The sequence below is a fragment of the Cervus canadensis genome, chromosome X (genome assembly GCF_019320065.1).
Source record: "Cervus canadensis isolate Bull #8, Minnesota chromosome X, ASM1932006v1, whole genome shotgun sequence".
Taxonomy (NCBI): Eukaryota; Metazoa; Chordata; class Mammalia; order Artiodactyla; family Cervidae; genus Cervus; species Cervus canadensis.
In genome coordinates this window covers 43,135,824-43,155,409 of record NC_057419.1, presented here as the reverse complement: position 1 = coordinate 43,155,409, position 19,586 = coordinate 43,135,824, and the positions used below count along the sequence as shown (strand labels likewise).

At 38.3% G+C, this 19,586-nt stretch overlaps 1 protein-coding gene across 2 annotated transcripts in view; it reads right to left on the bottom strand.

Moving 5' to 3' along the window:
* The window catches only part of MAOB (monoamine oxidase B), a 111,808-nt gene that overhangs the window by 73,535 nt on the left and 18,687 nt on the right, over window positions 1-19,586 (bottom strand). For both annotated transcript variants that reach the window (XM_043459423.1, XM_043459422.1), the window contains exons 2-3: window positions 2,367-2,461; window positions 592-729 (exon numbers count right to left, since the gene is read on the bottom strand). In XM_043459423.1, coding sequence (XP_043315358.1) covers window positions 592-729; window positions 2,367-2,461 — 233 coding nt within the window. The remainder of the gene's footprint in view (window positions 1-591; window positions 730-2,366; window positions 2,462-19,586) is intronic.

Here is a 19,586-nt window from a genome sequence, read left to right as displayed (position 1 = left end):
ATGTGTCATGGAAGCAAGAACCATGGACCACAAATGATCATGAGAATGTGAGACCCAGTAAACTCACAGAAACTTGAGGGAGATCAATGGAGCTTTCCCACAGAAGATGAAATTTTGGACTTGACCTATTTTTATGTAAATCTCCAAAAGAGAGTGAGTTTAGCCTATATATAGGACATAATAACCAAATTTCAAAATAATTACATTAGACATATAGCAAATACTCTATCACATGATGTCTAAAATAGCATTTGTAAAACTGTACACAAGTTTTTGTATACATGAAAGAGCCCTAATTATTTTAATAGAGGTATTTAATAAATCATAAATGTTTTTTCTTTATTGGTTTTGTTCAACTTGTTACCAAATGGTTAATACCACTTCATCAATAACCTTCCCAAATAGATTTAGAATTAGTCTTTGATAACAGTAAAAAAAATTCTTAGAATGGTTGACATATACTTATAAAATACATATGCGTCATTCAAGGATGAAGGAGATTGTCTGAGGGGAGGATCTGGAATTTGTACTAATATATGGAAATACCGATAGAAAAATCTCCAAATCCTTCAAAGGTTGTTCCAGGCTTACCTTTGTATGGTGAATCAGACGCTCTACTTCATTCACTTTGTAGGTCTCCAATCCTAGCTCCTTGGATAATCTTAAGATATGATTCTGAGTTGGCCCAACATAAGATCCTCCAAGGTCCACATATTTAACTTTTTGGTTCTGTTTTCCCATGGGAAGAAATAAAAATAAATATTTTGTGAACCTGTTATTCTTAAGATAAAAAAGACAGCCCTCAAAAAAGCAGATTGGCATTTCACAGGTTCTAGACACACCTTGAGGAATATCTATAGAAAATTGGACTCTGTTCTCGACTCTACCGCATTCATGCAACTAAATGGTTATTGAATCATTCCTAATTTTAAACTAAAATTGATTGGACTTGAAATAAGCAAGAGATTTCTGAACCCCATCATTCTTACTACGTACCACAACGTGCTCTGGGTTTTACTGACTTAGATTTGTAAACTATGAATTATTGATGAATTTCTCTTTACTTAGCATTTCTGGCTAATTTTGAGGCACCTAATGCTAGAGGAAAAGCAAGAAAGGAAAAGACCCCTTTTTTATTGAAGTATAGTTGATTTACAATGTTTCAGGTGTGTAGCAAAAAGATTCAGTTTTATGTGTGTGTGTGTATATATATATGTGTGTGTATATATATATATTATTTTTCAGATTATTTTCCATTATAGGTTACTAGAAATTTTTTTATATACTTCCCTGTGCTATACAGTAGTTCCTTTTGCTATACAGTAGTTGTTGTTTGTCTATTTTATATATAGTAGTGTGTATCTGTTAATCCCAAACTCCTAATTTTAATCCCAAACTCCCTTCCCCTCTATTCACTTTGGTAACCATGTTTGTTTTCTATGTGAGTCAGTTTCTGTTTTGTAAGTTCATCTGTATCATTTTTAAGGTATCTACATATAAATGATATCATATGATAATTGCCTTTCTTTGTGTGACTTTCTTCACCTAGTATGATAAACTCTAAATTCATCCAGGAAATGACAATTTCTTTTGTGGTTTGTTAAACCAGACACTTGAAAGATAGCATTAGAGTCCTAATTTAAACCTTTGAAATTGCTCTTATGTTCAGTAGAAAGGTTTTCATATGGTTTTGAATTAGCTTCCTTTGCAATGACTAAGGACCAACCTTTGAAAAAGAGTGACTAGAAAAACTCCCTATATTTGAACACGTCCCAACATAACTGGATTCCTAATAGTCAGGGACACCAGAGCAGGTCCTTCTTTTCTGTTTTTGTTTGTTTATTGTATGATGGTATGGTTTAGTCGCTAAGTTGCATCCAACTCCTGAGATCCCATGGACTGTAGCCTGCCAGGCTCCTCTGTCCATGGGATTCTCCAGGCAAGAATACTGGAGTGGGTTGCCATTTCCTTCTCCAGGGGATCTTCCCGACCCAGGAATGGAACTTGGGTCTTTTGCACTGGCAGGTGGATTCTTTATCACCTGAGTCACTATAGCTCCCCCACTTAAAAAAAGGGGGGATATATGTTTCACAAGGGCAGGGAGTCTTTGTTTTACTCACTAATGTATTTCAAACATCTAATTATTGATGCAATTGTATATGGGGAAAGGGCCAAATGTTATGAGGCAAGAAGAGAAAATGGACAGAAGAAAGACATGGAAAGAAAGCAAATTGAGAGGCTGTGGAGTGTTTTGAAATAATTTTCACTCTCTTGAAAAGAGTCAAGTGAAGTTCAAGACTTTCAGAAAGAAAAAAGGAAACTCAGTTTCAGGGTCACATTTTTCCAGCCCATTCTTATTGTCTTACCCTAAGGGTGTAAGTCCTGCCTCCCACGCGGTCCCGGGCTTCCAGAACAATCACATTCAGGCCAGAGTCATGCAGAAGTTTCGCTGCTGCCATACCTGGTAGAAAATACAAGAAGAAATCAGAATCAAACACTCAACTCCAGATAAGCTCCCCGTGCTAACAGCCAATGAGAAAAGTCTATGTTGGCTCATACACATAATATATCATCACGTTCAACTTAACCAACTTACAGGTGTCTAGGGTTTCTCAATAGAGACCCAGATTCCAAGTCTGCAAAACCAACTGCTATTTCTTGAAAGAATAAAAAAGGGTTTCATTTTTAGTAAAAGTCTCAAACCTTAAAAAACTTCTTTGGTCACTATATCAAAATGTTTATCTTTAAAGACTAAATTACATGATTATGTGTCTGACAACATGAAAGAAAACACAAAGCCCCACAAAAAAGAAATGTATAAGCCCCAGCAAACCCAAGACCAAATGGAGCAACTGACTTCATTCTCAAGGCAAATCTGAAAATCCAATAAATTTAGGTGAAGGAGTGAAGGGGTGAGTCAATCTTCAAAGCATGTGAAAGGACCTAAAATCCACTATTAAAACTGAACTTTGGGAAGTTGATGTAAAGTTACAAAACCAAAGACATAAAATGCAACTCATTTAATTGTCCTCATTCCCTGTAGGATCCATCACTGAAGAATAAAATGACTCCATTCATTTATTCATCTATTAATGTAGTCAAAAATACTGTATGCCTACTACAATTCCAACATCATGAATTCAACATAACAAAACAGTTTACTGAGATACATTTATATAGAATAAATTTTAACCAATGAGTTCAGTGAGTTTTGATAAAGTATAAAGCTTAGTGTAGAGTTCAAATATGTAATTTTTGGTATAAGTACATCCTGAATGTAGTTTTTGATCTCACAAATCTTCAAATTCTGCATCTTTGACTTACAGAGTTTAGTAAGAGTTTTTTCAGACAAGATAACTCTAGTGTTCTTACCATAATGAATTGAATTTACTCAGTTCCAAATACCATACTCATTTGCTTTATGAAATCAAACAAAATCAAGGAAATGCCAAAATGCTGTGCCTTACAGAGAAATGAAACAGTTTCTACCTTGTCTTTTAAAAATAATAGTTCTGGAACTTTCAGATCCCACTAGTGGTAAAGAATCCATCTGCCAATGCAGGAGACACAGGAGATGAAGGTTCAATCCCTGGGTTGGGAAGATCCCCTGGAAGAGGAAATGGCAACCCACTCCAGTATTCTTGACTGGAAAATCCCATTGACAGAGGAGCCTGGCGGGCTACAGTCCATGGGGTCGCAAAGAGTCAGACACGATTGAGCGAAAATCCCTATGAAAATAGCTCATATTCCTATAGTGCACACAACATTTCAGATGCTATTCTGAGTGTTTTAATGTATCAATTCAATGAATTTTCACAGCAATCCAATTTTAAAAAAAGGTACTATTGATATTCCCATTTTTTTTTTGTCCTCCAATAAAACTTTATTTTTTTTTCTTTTTTTTTTTATTAGTTGGAGGCTAATTACTCCACATGATATTCCCATTTTATGGCTGAGGAAACTGAAGCACAAAGAGGTGTCCAAGATCACATAATGAGCCAGCAACAAAGCCAGGCAGTTTCATGCCAGTGTCTGCTTCTACAACCACTATGAGCATTGGTTTCCATGGGGCCTCAGAGCCATCCTTTTCATAAATCACATCTCTCAATTTCTGCTTCAGGAGAAATTACATTTCAAAAGTGTTTTTCACTTTGTTTGGGTCACCATGTTTTGTTTTTTTTTTTTCCTTTCTTTTTTTTTTTAAATTAATTAATTAATTAATTTATTTTTTGTCATACATTGATATGAATCAGCCATAGATTTACACGTATTCCCCATCCCGATCCCCCCTCCCACCTCCCTCTCCACCCGATTCCTCTGGGTCTTCCCAGTGCACCAGGCCCGAGCACTTGTCTCATGCATCCCACCTGGGCTGGTGATCTGTTTCACCATAAATAGTATACATGCTGTCACCATGTTTTGAAAGCACATTTGTATCTTGTGGTTTGATAAGAATCCGTGGAACATAAGATATGAGTCTACCGTGGAAGCCATAATGAAAAGATGAGGCTCCATTCACCCTCTGTGAGCTGTCCTAAAAGAGGAAACCCATTTTTTTTAAAGAGGCTTATGTGACATTTCATTATTTGAGTTAATCCACCTTCTGATAACTGTCCTTGGGGCCATGGCCAGAACATCCAGCAGGTGGTGGGGTGATGGTGCCAAAGTCCACCCCGCTACACACACACAGTGTGCACAAGCATTGCACAACCCTAACTTAGAAATACAAGGCTTGGATTTTTAACTACAGTTTCCTAATTTTACCTCCATAAAGAAGAAAAAAGAAAACCTTTCTACTGAGTCAAAATTGCCCACGATTCAATGCCATCTCTCTTATCAAGCATCAGTTCAACAAATGAAATATGAAATAACATGCAGCCATAGTAACAGCAGTTATCATGGAATTCAGATAGACTTGCTAAGCATGGTGAGGCTTAAAAGGGGGCTCAGAATGAAACACATCACTCAAATACACTAGTATTTTATAGTCCACAAAAGACATTACTAAGTAAGTACCTGATGCTATACAGAAACATTTACTAGAACAAGCCAGGGCCTTATCAGATCATTGACTAGAGTTCTCTAGGTTCATGTGCTTTAGAAAAGCATAAATAGAAATTACAAAAGTATCTTTAAATAGACCAATACAAAAACATGTTGTGGGAAATACCTCACAATTTGTCTCACTCATGCTCATGCGTGGTGGTATTCAAAATGCTTGTTGGACATCAACCGACAAAGACTGATTTGAAAAATAATTGACCCAAATAACAATGGCCTAAGAAAGTCCCTGCAGTTTGTTTCTGTTCAGTCGCTAAGTTGTGTCTGATTCTTTGCAACCCCATGGACTGCAGCACGCCAGGCTTCCCTGTCCTTCACTATCCCCTGGAGTTTGCTCAAACTCATGTCCAATGAGTCGGTAATGCCATCCAACCATCTCATCCTCTGCATTTTAGGAAGAGGGAGTTTTAGGGTACCAAAAAAACTGAGGAGTTGGAGTCTGGTCTGGAGGTTATTAAGATTGTCAAGATGTATAAACAACATGGTCTTACTGTACAGCACAGAGAACTATATCAAATATCTTCTGATAAACCACAATGGAAAAAACACTTAAGAAAGAATGTATGTATGTATAGATAGATAGATAGATAGATATAACAGAATCACTGTGCCATACAGCAGAAATTAATCCAAACACTGTAAACCAGTTATATACTTCAATAAAAATTTTTTTAATAAAGAAAATTTAAAAAGATTGTTTACATGTAGCTGTCAAGCGAGGGGCTTCCCCAGTGGCTCAGTGGTAAAGAATTCGCCGGCTAATATAGCAGACAAGGAGATGCGGGTTCGATCCCTGGCTTGGGAAGATCCCCTGGAGGAGGAAATGGCAACCCACTCCAATATTCTTGCCTGGGAAATCCCATGGACAGAGGAGACTGGTGGGCTACAGTCCATAGTCCATGGTGTTGTTCAGTGTTACACAACTGAGCAACTGAGCTCTCAAGGGATTCCTCACTGATGACTGGCAAAAGGATTAATGGTTTGATTAATCAAAAGATAAGCAAACAACTAAGGACCCAGAGCCCCCAGGGCTGACAACAAGGTTGTTTCCCAAGAGTTCATGTTTATGTCAGTAATTTGGAACTTTTAACACATTTTGCCATAAACAAAAATAGGAGAGATGGTGTGTTCTCTTGGAAATCTGAGAATTTTAAAATGTAATACTATTGTGAAAAATAATATAAAGTAGAAACACTAAACAAAGTAATCAGTGCTGTTGAAACCCTTAGGCAATCATTTCCTGACACAATGCAGTAACAGCTAAAAGAGGAGAAAGAAAATATCCACGATAATAACAAACGCCGTCATAAAGCATTGAGCATTGCTTTGCTCTGTGTGAAGAAGCAGTGTTTCACATAGAAAACCCATTTGATTTTCACCACAGTACTGACAGGTATTATTATCCTCATTTTAAAAAGAAAAAAAAATGAAGGCTAAGAGACATTCACTGACTTGCCATAGACTACACAATTAGTAAATGGTGAGGGTTCAGCCCCAAACCGGAATTCTTAGCCACCACCCTTGGACCAAAAAGCAAAAGTTAAAAATGCAGTAACTCTATACACAGATTGATGCAATGTCTTAAAAACATTCTGTCCATATAAACAGAAGAATCTTAAAATATTGGTTTTTCTTTTAAACAGATATTTAATTTTTGCGAACAGTTTGAAAGTGAAAGTGAAAATAAAGTCTCTCAGTTGTATCTGACTCTTTGTGACCCCATGGACTGCATGCAGCCTGCCAGGCTCCTCCATCCATGGCATTTTCCAGGCAAGCATTCCTTCTCCAGGGATCGAACCCAGGTCTCCCACATTGTGGCAGACTGTTTAAGCAACCAGTTTAGAAACAAGTATATAATCATTGCCTACTTTTAAAAAGCTAATAAAAACTTGAGTTTAATATGCAGGATCAATGAAAATTTCACAAAACAAATGATTATTTGGCACGTTCAGAAGTAGCACCTATGTGTCCTAGACAGATCCCTGATAAGATCATCTCACTTGTTAGTTCTAAATGATGCAGGATCTATGGTATTTTGGCTCAGGGAGTCTCCTTTGGATGAATAAGCATAGTATGGCATAGCTGACTAAATGGTAGACAAAAGCCTAATGCCATGAAATGATCAAAATATTGCATCTCCCTTTCCATGTAGTTCACTTGGAAAATGTTTCCTCAAAGTGATGACTATCTCAATTATTTGGATATTTCAATCTGTATTAGACACCCAAATTATTGTAAGTACCTAGAAATCAGTGGTTTGCAGCATTATTAACATTCTATGCTTCCTGTTTTGTGCCATGGAAAAGGGCTTAAGAGTTAGAGACTGTAGGAGACTGAAAAGCACACAGTGCAAGTAACAAAAAGGCTTCTAAGAGTCTTAAGAACAGTGAAGGAGTTGGGATTTGGAAGGAAGATAAAAATCAAAATCACCATCTGCCTCACTCTTCGCTTTGTCAGTCTGTCTCATGTCCTTCCTATCAAAAGCTATATTTAACAGAATTTTTCAGCATTTTGAAATGCAAGGCTAATTGTTCTGAAAACATTATCAAATATCAGTACTTCCGTGTTACAAAGGACTTTTTCTCAGTTTAAAATTATCGAAAAAGTATCGTGTTGACCAAAACTGAGAGAAAAAAATTCACGGTACCGCAAAGCATCTCTAAACTTATAACCCTAGTAAACCTTATAAGCACGCTCTTAGGAAAGAAAAAAGCCAAAAACATGCAAATAGCCCTCATCACCTCTGTCACTTCTCACAAAGCAACAGTTTTATGAGAAAATTCTAGAAACAACCAAGTGACCTTCTAATCAAAGAAGTGGAATTCTTTGATGTCTCTACAAAGAATGCCTTTTCAGTTATTTAACACATACACACACAAAAGAGGCTGGGGTAAGAAGAAAAAATATCACCAATGTGAGACTAAATTCATTAAAGGAAAGTGGCATTTATAGGTACAATTCAGATGTTAGTTGCTGAACTCTTCAACACAGAGTAGAGAGGCAGGTAGACACGGGTTCAATCCTTGGTCAGGGAACCAAGATCCCACATGCCCTGCAGTGCTGCCAAAAAAAAAAGGAGAAGAAGAAAGAAAGTTGTGATCAGTGTGTTCTCAGGAAAGAGGAGTCAGTCTGGACTTAAGGAGAAGGAACTGTTTGGTCAAAGCATTTCTTAATGAATAGTTTAGTGGTTTAGTTCCCAAAAGACGGGAATATTTTGAGCACTGACTACAGGCCAGTTTCAATTCCAAATGTTTTACATATAAGAATTTATTTATTCTCCTAACAACGCTATGACGTTGGCAGATGTAAAAAGCAAAGCACAGAGAAGTCAAGTAATGTACCCAAGGTCACACAGCTGGCGACCAGCAGGGCCAGTATTCAAATCTAGGCAGTATAACTCCAGAAAACAAACATGGAAAGCAGTCTTCCTCACACTAAACGATGAAACACTGAAAGCCTTCTGTAGAACATCACGAACCACATAAATACCAGGGCCACTGCTAACACATTCCATGCCTTTGTGTAAATTACAGGAAGAAAGAAGAAATTACACTCGTGGCAGGTAAGTTTCAAAAAAGCATCCCTTCTTCAGGTGAATACAGCTCACATTGATGCTTGGCTAGCAGTGTGTGGGCTGGATTGCATTCCCCCTCTTTCTCTGCATCAGCCTGAATAGCTCATGCTGTGGCCTCAAAACTCAGAGAACTTATTTCCTGAATGATAAGAATTTAATTACCTAGTCTTTGTGTCCTCAATGTGAGTACACAGTTGGCACTTACCTGGATTCATTTAATAGCCTTCAGCAAAGTTGATATTTAATTACTTAGTCAAGAAATAAACAACTGGCTGCAGAGTGGTGTCTATATAACCATATTTAATATAGTATAAGAAAACTAAAATATTTATGCACATTGAAACTGATTTCTTGTCACATCAGAAATGATAAAGGGACTTTACCAAAGAAAAAGAGCTGGAAAGAAAGCCAGCCAATCAGTTATAATAACCACCTTACATTGGTACAGCACTATAGTTTCCAATTCTCACACACATTCAGTTCTTAACAATAAGCCTTTGAGGCTCGCATTGTTTATCCTATTTTTCAGATTAGAAAATGGAGGCTCATAGAGATTCTCAAGGGCTTGCTCAGTGTAACACAATTAGCGATGGCAGAGCTCGGTCTAAAGTTTAGCTCTGTTTCTGTGTCCTGGGTGTTTTTCATTAGTCACGTGACTTCCTATAACATACAAAGGCCAAAGTTGTTTAAAAAAATTGCTCAAAGTGTTCAGAGGGGGGATCGGGATGGGGAATATATGTAAATCCATGGCTGATTCATGTCAATGTATGACAAAAACCAGTACAATAAAAAAAAAAGAAAAAATAAATCTCAAAAAAAAAAAAATAGAATATTTCTTTATTGACTTTCTTGGAAAGGAGATATTGATAAAAAACCACCTTAAGCATATCAGTGTGCAAAACCCCAGGACCATGTAATTTACAGGCAGACGTGAAGACAGTAGGACACCTCCACTAAACTACTGATTAGGAGATGCTTTGGCCAAACAGTTCTTCCTTCTTAAGTCCAGACTGACTCCTCTTTCCTGAGAACACACTGATCACAACTTTCTTTCTTTTTTTTGAGCAGTGCCACATGGCACGTGGGATCTTAGATCCCTGACTGGGGATTGAACCCATGCCCTTGCATTGGGAATGCCGAGTCTTCACCACTGGACCACCAAGGAAGTCCCACAACTTTCTTGAAAACTGAAATAACACATGATATGAACCAAACGTACCAATGTGCACTGTCCTTTTGATCATGGAGAAGCAAAGTCTAGAATAAGATTATTCACATCTTGCTCCCAAATACGAAAAATGTAAGACTCCAAGCCTTCTTGGAAGCCCTTTGCTCTGTTTTCTCTTAGACAGTCAAAATATACAACCCCCAAAACAAATGGCAATAGCTGCTAAAATACAGGAGACCTTTACTGAAGCCTTAGGCTGTAGGATGATTTATGCTCTTGAAAAGGAAAGAAAAAAAAATCAAACTTTCATGAGTTGCCATAGAAACCTTTCTCCAGATGTGCTGCTTCTGAAATACTATAAAGAGACTGCCTTCCAAGGCCTTTCAGAATATGTCTAAAACCATACAAATCATTTTATCACACTTTATATGTAAATTATTGCATTTTCCTAAAATGTCAGCCATCATCATGAGTCTTGTTTCATAGCCAAGTTCTTGTCTTTCTTTGTTATATGAAAGGAGTGGGGTTATCTTTTGTGTTCTGCAATTGTGGTGGACAAAATTTGTTCTTGTCTTACCTCAATATGATCTCCCATGAAAAAAGGAGGTAAACCCAGAAATTCCAGCTTGGTCTTTCCCAAATATGTGTGGTATAGTCTTCATTTTTAAAATTGGCACATAAAACCATAATCATTTAATTCACCTGCCTTGAATCCTTTTGGAAATTCAATGGAATATGTATAAATAAATAAACATACTCCTTTAGCAATACTGTTTTTGAAGTATCAAAAACCATCATATGATTCCACCATAATTTCCCTGACTATGATTTAAGGGTGAAATATCTCATTGCCATGATAGCAGCCCTCCTATGGATTACCAGCATGATTAAAAAAAATTTTTTTTTTACCAACATGGTTTTTAGAATCACGAACATCCTTAAGGTGGAATATAAAATCTCAGAGATATCATTCCCACTTCGGCTCACCCACTCTCTACACCCTAGTCTCTGAAAGAGCTGGGTGTTACAAATGCCCAGAAAAGGGTCAGAAGTTTGCTGTAGAATACTTTAAACACTTCTCATTTATTTATTTTTTTGGGGGGGGGGGAATCAAAACATTTTTTATTTTTTTTTCTCATTATAAATAGTATGTATTGAATGTATTTTTTTTGGTCATACATTGATATGAATCAGCCATAGATTTACACGTATTCCCCATCCCGATCCCCCCTCCCACCTCCCTCTCCACCCGATTCCTCTGGGTCTTCCCAGTGCACCAGGCCCGAGCACTTGTCTCATGCATCACCTCTTTAACAAGTGGTGCTGGGAAAACTGGTCAACCACTTGTAAAAGAATGAAACTAGAACACTTTCTAACACCATACACAAAAATAAACTCAAAATGGATTAAAGATCTAAATGTAAGACCAGAAACTATAAAACTCCTAGAGGAGAACATAGGCAAAATACTCTCCGACATAAATCACAGCAAGATCCTCTATGACCCACCTCCCAGAATATTGGAAATAAAAGCAAAACTAAACAAATGGGACCTAATGAAACTTAAAAGCTTTTGCACTACAAAGGAAACACTTCTCATTTAAACAGCTCCATTCACCAAAACTGAGATGATCAACTTGGAATTCCAGAACAGAATAAAATGTAGGCATTGTTAAGGAAAAGAAATCTGGATGAGATTAACAAGTAACTGGAAGAAATGAAGTTACAAGGCAGTCACTTGGGAGTCTACTTTGGAGCCTGGCCCAGGAGTTTTACTTCGCCCCAGAAATACTCTTGTGAGCTAGACACCAAGGCAGTCAGTGGTGTGCAAGGACTAGAGTGAAGGGAAAACAGAATCTCGTTCAAGGACAAGGCATTCTGTAGAAAAGCTCCATGTCTAACAGGCCTAATAAGCTGTATGGCCTTGGACATGAGTCCTCACCTGTCTGGCCCTCACTTTCCCCATCTATAGAATAAAACAATTAGATTAACCCCCTTTCCATTCTGTGATTAGACTACATGAGACAAGACAACAATTTTAAATAATCCAAGATTTCATGATATAGGTGGTGTCTTCACAACCCCAAAGCATTATCCCAAAGCCTGCCCTGTGGAGAATGAAATTTGAGTGACCTCCAGAGGTGTTAATAAAAAACATGAGATTTTTGTGCTCTGCTGGAACCAGGAAATGCATATTCAAACAAAGCTGGTTGAGGATAGGCATGCTAAGGTAATTAGAGGTAAAAGGTCCTGATGCTGTGATTTCCTCCGAAATGCATCACAAAATAAGAAGGACTGGTGGATAAAGAGCAGGATGGATAGATAGACAATACAGAATAAGGCAAATACAGCAAAAATGTTAACCACAGAATTTAGTTGGTAGGTATATGAGTGTTGACTGTATAATTCCTTGAAAATTTTCACAATAAGAAAATTCTGGGGGAAAAAACCATTAAATCAAGTGGTCAAAAGGTACAAACTTCCAGTTAGAAACTAAGTCATTGTGATGTGATGTATCATATGGTGACTATAATTAATAATACTACACTTACATATGAAAATTGCTAAGAAAGTGGATCTTCAGAGTCCTCATCACAAGAAAAAAATTTGTACCTGTGTGGTGAAAGTGAAGTCGCTCAGTCATGTCTGATTCTTTGCAACCCCATGAACTGTAGCCCACCAGGCACCTCCATCCATGGGATTTTCCAGGCAAGAATACTGGAGTGGGTTCCCATTTCCTTCTCCATACACATCCACACACATCACCTATGTGATGATGGATGTTAGCTAGACATATTGTGGTGATCATTTCATAGTATATACAAATATTGAAACTTTATGTGGTGTACCTGAAACTGATATGATGAATGGTACATGTCAATTATATCTTTATTTGCTAAAACTGGCTATAAAGCCAAAATTATGAGGATGATTATTTGAAGTATGAAATAGGTGGAGATATATATATATATATATATATATATACACACACACACACATATATATGTATATCTTTAATTGCAAAATACTTCAGGTTCACTCAACTAAAGATGAGTGAAGCACTGTTTAAGTACAAACATTCAAATATTTGCTGACATTTTCTGTATCAACAATGACTGTTAGTAATATGTTACCAAGCTGCTGTAAAATAAACACACATGCACACACACACGCAAGTTAAACTGGTTTCCATCCAGATGGACTTTCAGAGTCTTTAATTAATGTACTGCATATCTCCATCAGGGCTCCCCTGGTGGCTCAGACAGTAAAGAATCTGCCTGCAATTCAGGAGACTCAGGTTCCATCCCTGGGTCAGGAAGATCCCCTGGAGAAGGGAATGGCTATCCATTCCCTTCTTCTTGCCTGGAGAATTCCAGGGACAGAGGAGCTTGCCGGGCTACAGCTCATGGGGTCGTAAAGAGTTGGACATAACTCAGTGACTAACACGCATACCTGCATCAGCAGATACTATATATGCATGCTTGTGTGCATGCTCAGTCGCTCCAGTCGTGTCCAACTGTTTGCGACCTTATGGATGGTAGCCCGCCAGGCTCCTCTGTCCATGGAATTCTCTAGGCAAGAATACTGGAGTGGGTTACCATGCCCTTCTTCAGGGGATCTTCCCCACCCAGGGATCAAACCCATGTCTCCTGCATCTCCTGCATTGCAGGCGAATTCTTTATCTACTGAGCTACCTGGGAAGCCCCAGGTGCTGTATGTACTATTTACATCATTTTTTAGTCTCTATAACCTATTGAGTGACTGGGGATGAAAGTGACTTTCTCAAAGGCAGAAATGTCTTTTTACATATTTTGGGGAATACTATCCTAAAGTAACTGGTCCATTTGGTCAATGTGGCTACAACTGGTGGTAGATTGGTCACAGAAATCCCTCTCAGAAAGAGTCCTCCTTTCTTCCCCGCTACATGTAAAACATTCTCAACCACACCATTGTCCTTAAGCTGCACATAGTCAAGGAGTTGATTCTCAAGCATGATTTGCCTCTAGATGAGAACAACGCCCAACAAGAGAGGCACCAGAGCAGTGGGAAGAAGATGACTGTAATGTATTTGGAAAGGGAGCTTCCTGGAGAGGCTGAAAAGTATATTTAGTTCCACCAAGTGGAAAATAGTGAAACGAGAAGGAAAAAGTGTCCTACCAAGAATGAAAGGAGAAGTTTCCCTCTTCCTTTCTCTCAAGACATGTACTACAGTAGGAAGGCCCATGGGCTACCAGTTTAGAACCTCTACTCTAAACTACTATCTGGGCCTCAACTCATTAACAGTGACATGGCTTCAGCAAAGGACACCATTTTCTTGGGTTTTACTGATGCATTAGCTTCTCACATGGCTTCAAAGATGGCAGTCCTTCTAACTACAAAGCAGGGCTGTTCATCAAACCAGTAAGGAAATCCCTAGTTTTCAGCATATTTACAATGTAGGGATGACTGACAAACCTGAAACTGGTGAATGATCAATTCCTATCCATTTTCCCAGGTTTTTTTCTTTCTGACTCATAATGTGGGCCCAGTCATTTGCCCAAGAGCCCATGGAATGAAACCTGGAATTCATCTTTTAATTTTCCTGGTCCCTTCTCCCATCTTACCCTTAATGCCCTAAAGATCCAGCATGACTTCGTCCCTGCCAACTTTTCTATCCTTATCTTTCAGCTCCCCACCTGGCACCTTATACTCCAGCAATATTGAAATCCTATCCCACCCACCCCCCCTCCCCATGATTCTTTCCATATCCCACACGATTTAGTGTTTCCAGGCCTTTGTTATACTGGGAAGATTTCACTTAGTTTCATCTCCCCCCCCCAAAATTTGACTCAGACTCTAGACAATTTGCCCTAACCAGCCTCCCACCCCAAGATAGGTTAGGAGCCCAGAGTCGAGGTTTTCATAACAATGAGTATGTTACCCCCTTTTAGATCACCTACAGTAAGAATGAGGAGGCCATCTGGGGCTGAGGCAGAATTTGCATCTAAATCCCCAAGACTATTTTGAGGGTCCTATAATTCTAAACTTCTCAATCAAGTTATTTTTGGAAAGAGGATGTTCCTGTTATTTCATATCAACAGTTCAGAGATAGGTTGAAAACGCTCCATGTCTGTTCAAAACTCAGCCTGTGGTTTGATAAAAGGCTTTCAGAAAGCCAAAATGAGCTGGCAATGTCTGTGAAGACAAGGCCTCAAATGGAACATCTGAGAAAAGCAATCTGGCAGTATCTATCAAAACCTTTAAACTGTCCATATCTTTAAATCAGACATTGTTACTTGATGATTTAATTCCAAGAAATAATATCAAATGTGGAAAAATATTATTCCTAAAGATCTTTAGGTTGATGTCATTTATAATAACAACACTCATGCAAAATAATAATGTCCAATAATCTAGTATTAGTTAAGTAAGCTATGGTAAGCTTATTTGATATTAAATTGTGTTCATAAAGACTGTAGAAATGTAGAAAATGTTCATGTTTTAATATCAGGTGAAAAGATATAAAATTATGACTATAAATATCAATGTGTCACACACACACGCAGAAAAAACAAACAAATGCATGAAAAAAGACTGAAAGAAAACACACCCAAGTGTTAAGAGTGGTTGTCTTTGGATGGTAAGACTCAAAAATGAACTTGTGAAAATAATTCATCCAGGAATAGTAAGAAAAAATTATTGTGATGCCAAATGAGTGGTTTAGTTTATTGGGCTATTTCCAGGATTCACTGTGTAAATGATTGACTTTTTGTTATAAATTTATACATTTTAGAGACCTAAAATTAAGCACTTAGAGTCCCATAGTTGTGAAACTTCTCTGTAAATCATAGTCTGTCTTTATATTGACACCAACTCTCCCTATTTCAGAAGAAAATTGCATGCAAGTAAATTCATAGACATGCTTACCCAAAGCTGTCAAATCTAATAAACTCAACTCCTTGATATTTTATGAAATTTACTCCAATTGCAACCTAATGATGAGATTGGGGGAAAAAAGCAAAAGATGTACATCATTTTTTCAAGGCTCAGGAGCTGTTTCCCTTAATTGTTTTTTGAACACCACCAATATATCTTTATTAGATTACCCTCTAAAATTTGGAACTTAGTAATATTGTTTATATTGTGCTTTCTAAACTAATGAATACAATGTAATTATCGTTCACCCATTAAAGGACTGAATTTGGCATCATGATCTGTATTCCAGGCTCACAGGCCAGCTAAAATTCCCCAATGCTCATAGAAAAATTGTAACTAAGAAAAATACTTCTTATATGTTAAATACAATATCTAAATATACACATAAATATACTCCTGTAAATATACACATTCTCTATATAAGCATATACTTAAATATACAGGTAAGTATTTTCTTTGGTTAGGGTTTTCATGTGAATGTTGGAACATTTTGCCCCAAGGATCTCTTTCAGTCCCAATCATCTGGAGAAAGCATTCAGGAGAAGCAGGCAGCTCGACTGGTCAAGTTCCCTCTGTCTCATTCCAATTTCCTGGATTAATACAGTCAACTTCTCCTCCCAGAAGGCAACAAAACATACCAACTTTCTAGGTGCATCCATACAATGTGGTATCCAGAAAACCACTGAAGGTGACATTTAAAAACCTTAGGTATAGAAAACAGATTTGTGGTTCCCAGGTTGGGAGGCGGGGATAGGCAAGGGAAGGAATGGGAGTTTGGTATTAGCAGAGGCAAGCTATTATATACAGGACAGATAAACAGTAAGGTCCTACGATATAGCACAGGGAACTATATTCAACATTCTGTGACAAACCATAAAGGAAAAGTACACACACACACACACACACACACACACACACACCCCTATGTGGGGCTTCCCAGGTGGCTAGGTGGTAAGGAATCTGCCTGCAATGCAGGAGATGTGAGTTCTATTCCTGTGTTGGGAAGATCCCCTGGAGAAGAGAATGGCAACTCACTCCAGTATTCTTGCCTGGAGAATTCTATGGACAGAGGGGCCTTGTGGGCCCCAGTTCATGGGGTTGCAAACAGTCGGACGTGACTGAGCAACTAAACAACCACAATATAACACATATATGTATATAAACTGAGTCACTTCGCTGTACAGAGGAAATTAACACAACATTGTAAGTCAACTATTCTTCAATAAAATTTTTAAAAATCTTATGAAGATGATCCTCAGAAGGTTACACATAGATTTACCATACAACCGAGCAATTCCACTTCTAGACATCTAACCACCACCCCAAAAAATGAAAGCATAAGGCCACACATGCATGAACGTTCATAGCAGCACTATCACTATCCACGACCACTCCAAAGTGGAAACAAACAAAATGCCCATCAACTAATGAACAGATAAACAAAATGTGGTATATCCATACAATGAAATATTAGTCAGTCATAAAAAGGAATCAAGTACTCATACATGCTACAAAGTAGATGAACCTTGAAAACCTTATGCTGAAAAAAGCCAGACACAAAAGCCATTTATGGTATGATTGCATCTGTATGCAATGTCCAGAACAAGCAAGTATCTAGAGACAGAAAGTAGATTACTGGGAGGGCAGGAAAGGTATAAAACAAGGTGCTATAGAAAGGAAGAAGCAGGGGTGCAGGGTAGTGTGCAGAAAGTTGTCAGATAAGGAGACTCCCAAAAAAGTAAGTTTCAAAATAAACTCTGAAAGACAATCAAGTTGCCAAAGGGATAGGTAGGAAGGAGAAGAGATAGGAAGAGATCCACATGAAGAGCAAGTGCAATGGCCAAAGACTGTGGTAGACTGAGAACTTGAAAGTGGACTAATGTGGCTAGAGAGTGAACCAAAGAGGTCATGGGAGATCAGGCTTCCACTGTTAGGCAGGGCTCAGGATTGCAGCATGTCTGGGCCAGAGTCATCATTTTGGACTTGATCTTGGGTGTAATAGAAGGCCACTGAAGGGTTTGAAGCACATGGGTAACCTCATGAAATTTATATTTTAGAAAGATTATCCTTCCAGGGGAAAAGTCTGGAAAGATACATGCCAGACTGTCAAGACAAGTCACTTCTGAAGGACTGAGATGGGGTAAAGTCTAACGGGTAGTTAGCTTTGTCTCTGAACAACTTCATTTATATCACTTCTGACAATAAATATTTTTTTTTGTCGCTTAGAAACATCAAATTGTGCTTTCCCACTAAAAACAAATTATTCTTCTTCCTTCAGTGTAAGAATGGACTGGATGGCTGAATCTTGAGGGTATTATGCTAAGTGAAATAAACCAGACAGAAAAGGACAAATGTTGCATGATTTCAGTTACATGAAGTCCCAGAGTAGTCGAATGTATAGAGGCAGGACGTAATATGGACCTTACCAGGGGCTGAAAGGAGTGAGGAATGGGGAGTTAGTGTTAAACGGGGACAGTTTCAATTTAGGGTGGTGATAAAATTCTGGAGACGGATGGTGGTGATGGTTGTACAATGTGGATATACATAACACTACTGAATTGTACACTTAAAAATGGTTAAAATGGTATTTTTTACATTATATATATATATGTAAACAAAGAAAAAGAATGGCCTGGAGAAGGGCTGGACCAAATGACAGACATAAATGATCAGACTCAGAACTAGAGCGGTCCACGTGCAGAACCCCAGATTCACAGGGACACAGAGGCGGTGAGATGGACAGATACAAGTTATATTTTGAAACTGCAACTAACAGGGCTTTAGGAAGAAGAAAAGGAGAAAAGAAGAAAATGTCTAATATCCCAAAGCAGACTGTGAAACAAGGAGTTGGATGCCACTAGTTAATTTGTAAGGAGACCTCAAGAAGCCCAGGTAGGGCTCAGGGGAGGTGAGGCAAAGAAGGGAAGGGAGGTAGTAAAAGTGTAGTATCCAGCAGACTGTCATTGTGGGCAACTGATGATTGATCATGCTTGGGACCTGTGAAGACTGTGTGGAACATGCCTCGGTGATTCCAACTAAGTGGTGAGCCATCGTGTCAGTCTTAGGGAGATGGCTGCTCCTGGGGGCATTAACCCCACCCCACTGCTGTCCTGTCCTGAATGGAAGCCCCTTATGGTTTCCAGTGGTCAGAGAAAGCCCTCAGGCAAAGACTTGCAGCACTCAGAAGCCGTAGGTCCCCATATAGGGGAGTGCAGGGGGGACAGTGGGACCCCTCCAATGTCTGCTACCAATGTCAAGGGTCTTGGCTGGAAAACTGGTCTGAAGGTGATTCTGTTTCCCAAAACAGGGGACACTGGAGGTGAAGGGTGTCAATGCTGCCACAGGAAATGGAAGGAGCAGCTAGAGAAGGAGGAGGGAAGCAGGAAACAGTGGGATTGTGGGAGTGATGAGAAGAAGTGCTGTTTTAAAATGCTTGGTTACTACATAGCATAAGAAGCTGAAAAATCTTTTTCCAGACAGTGGGAACTCTTTTGGAAAACAGTTAAATAAAAGGTTATAGTTAAATAAACTACACAGTGTTAGTTAAATATATAAAATAAACACCCTTATCCTGTGCTGTACCACAAGACTCAGATGTCAAACATGAAGGAAACACTATTCAACCAGACAACCCACAGTGAGTGAAATAAAAGCTTCCAATGCGGTTCCACACTCCACCTCTTTCTGACCTTCCACTATATGTAAAATCATACAAATCAATATATTGCACATACCACCTTATAGGAAGGATGTATTTGGGGAGGAAAAAAATCCTAAAATTGCTTTTATTTATATGTTCTTATATGTACAGAAGGTCCTTATATTAGTTTGTAATCAAGGTCCTTTAGCAATGTCAGGCAGATATTTT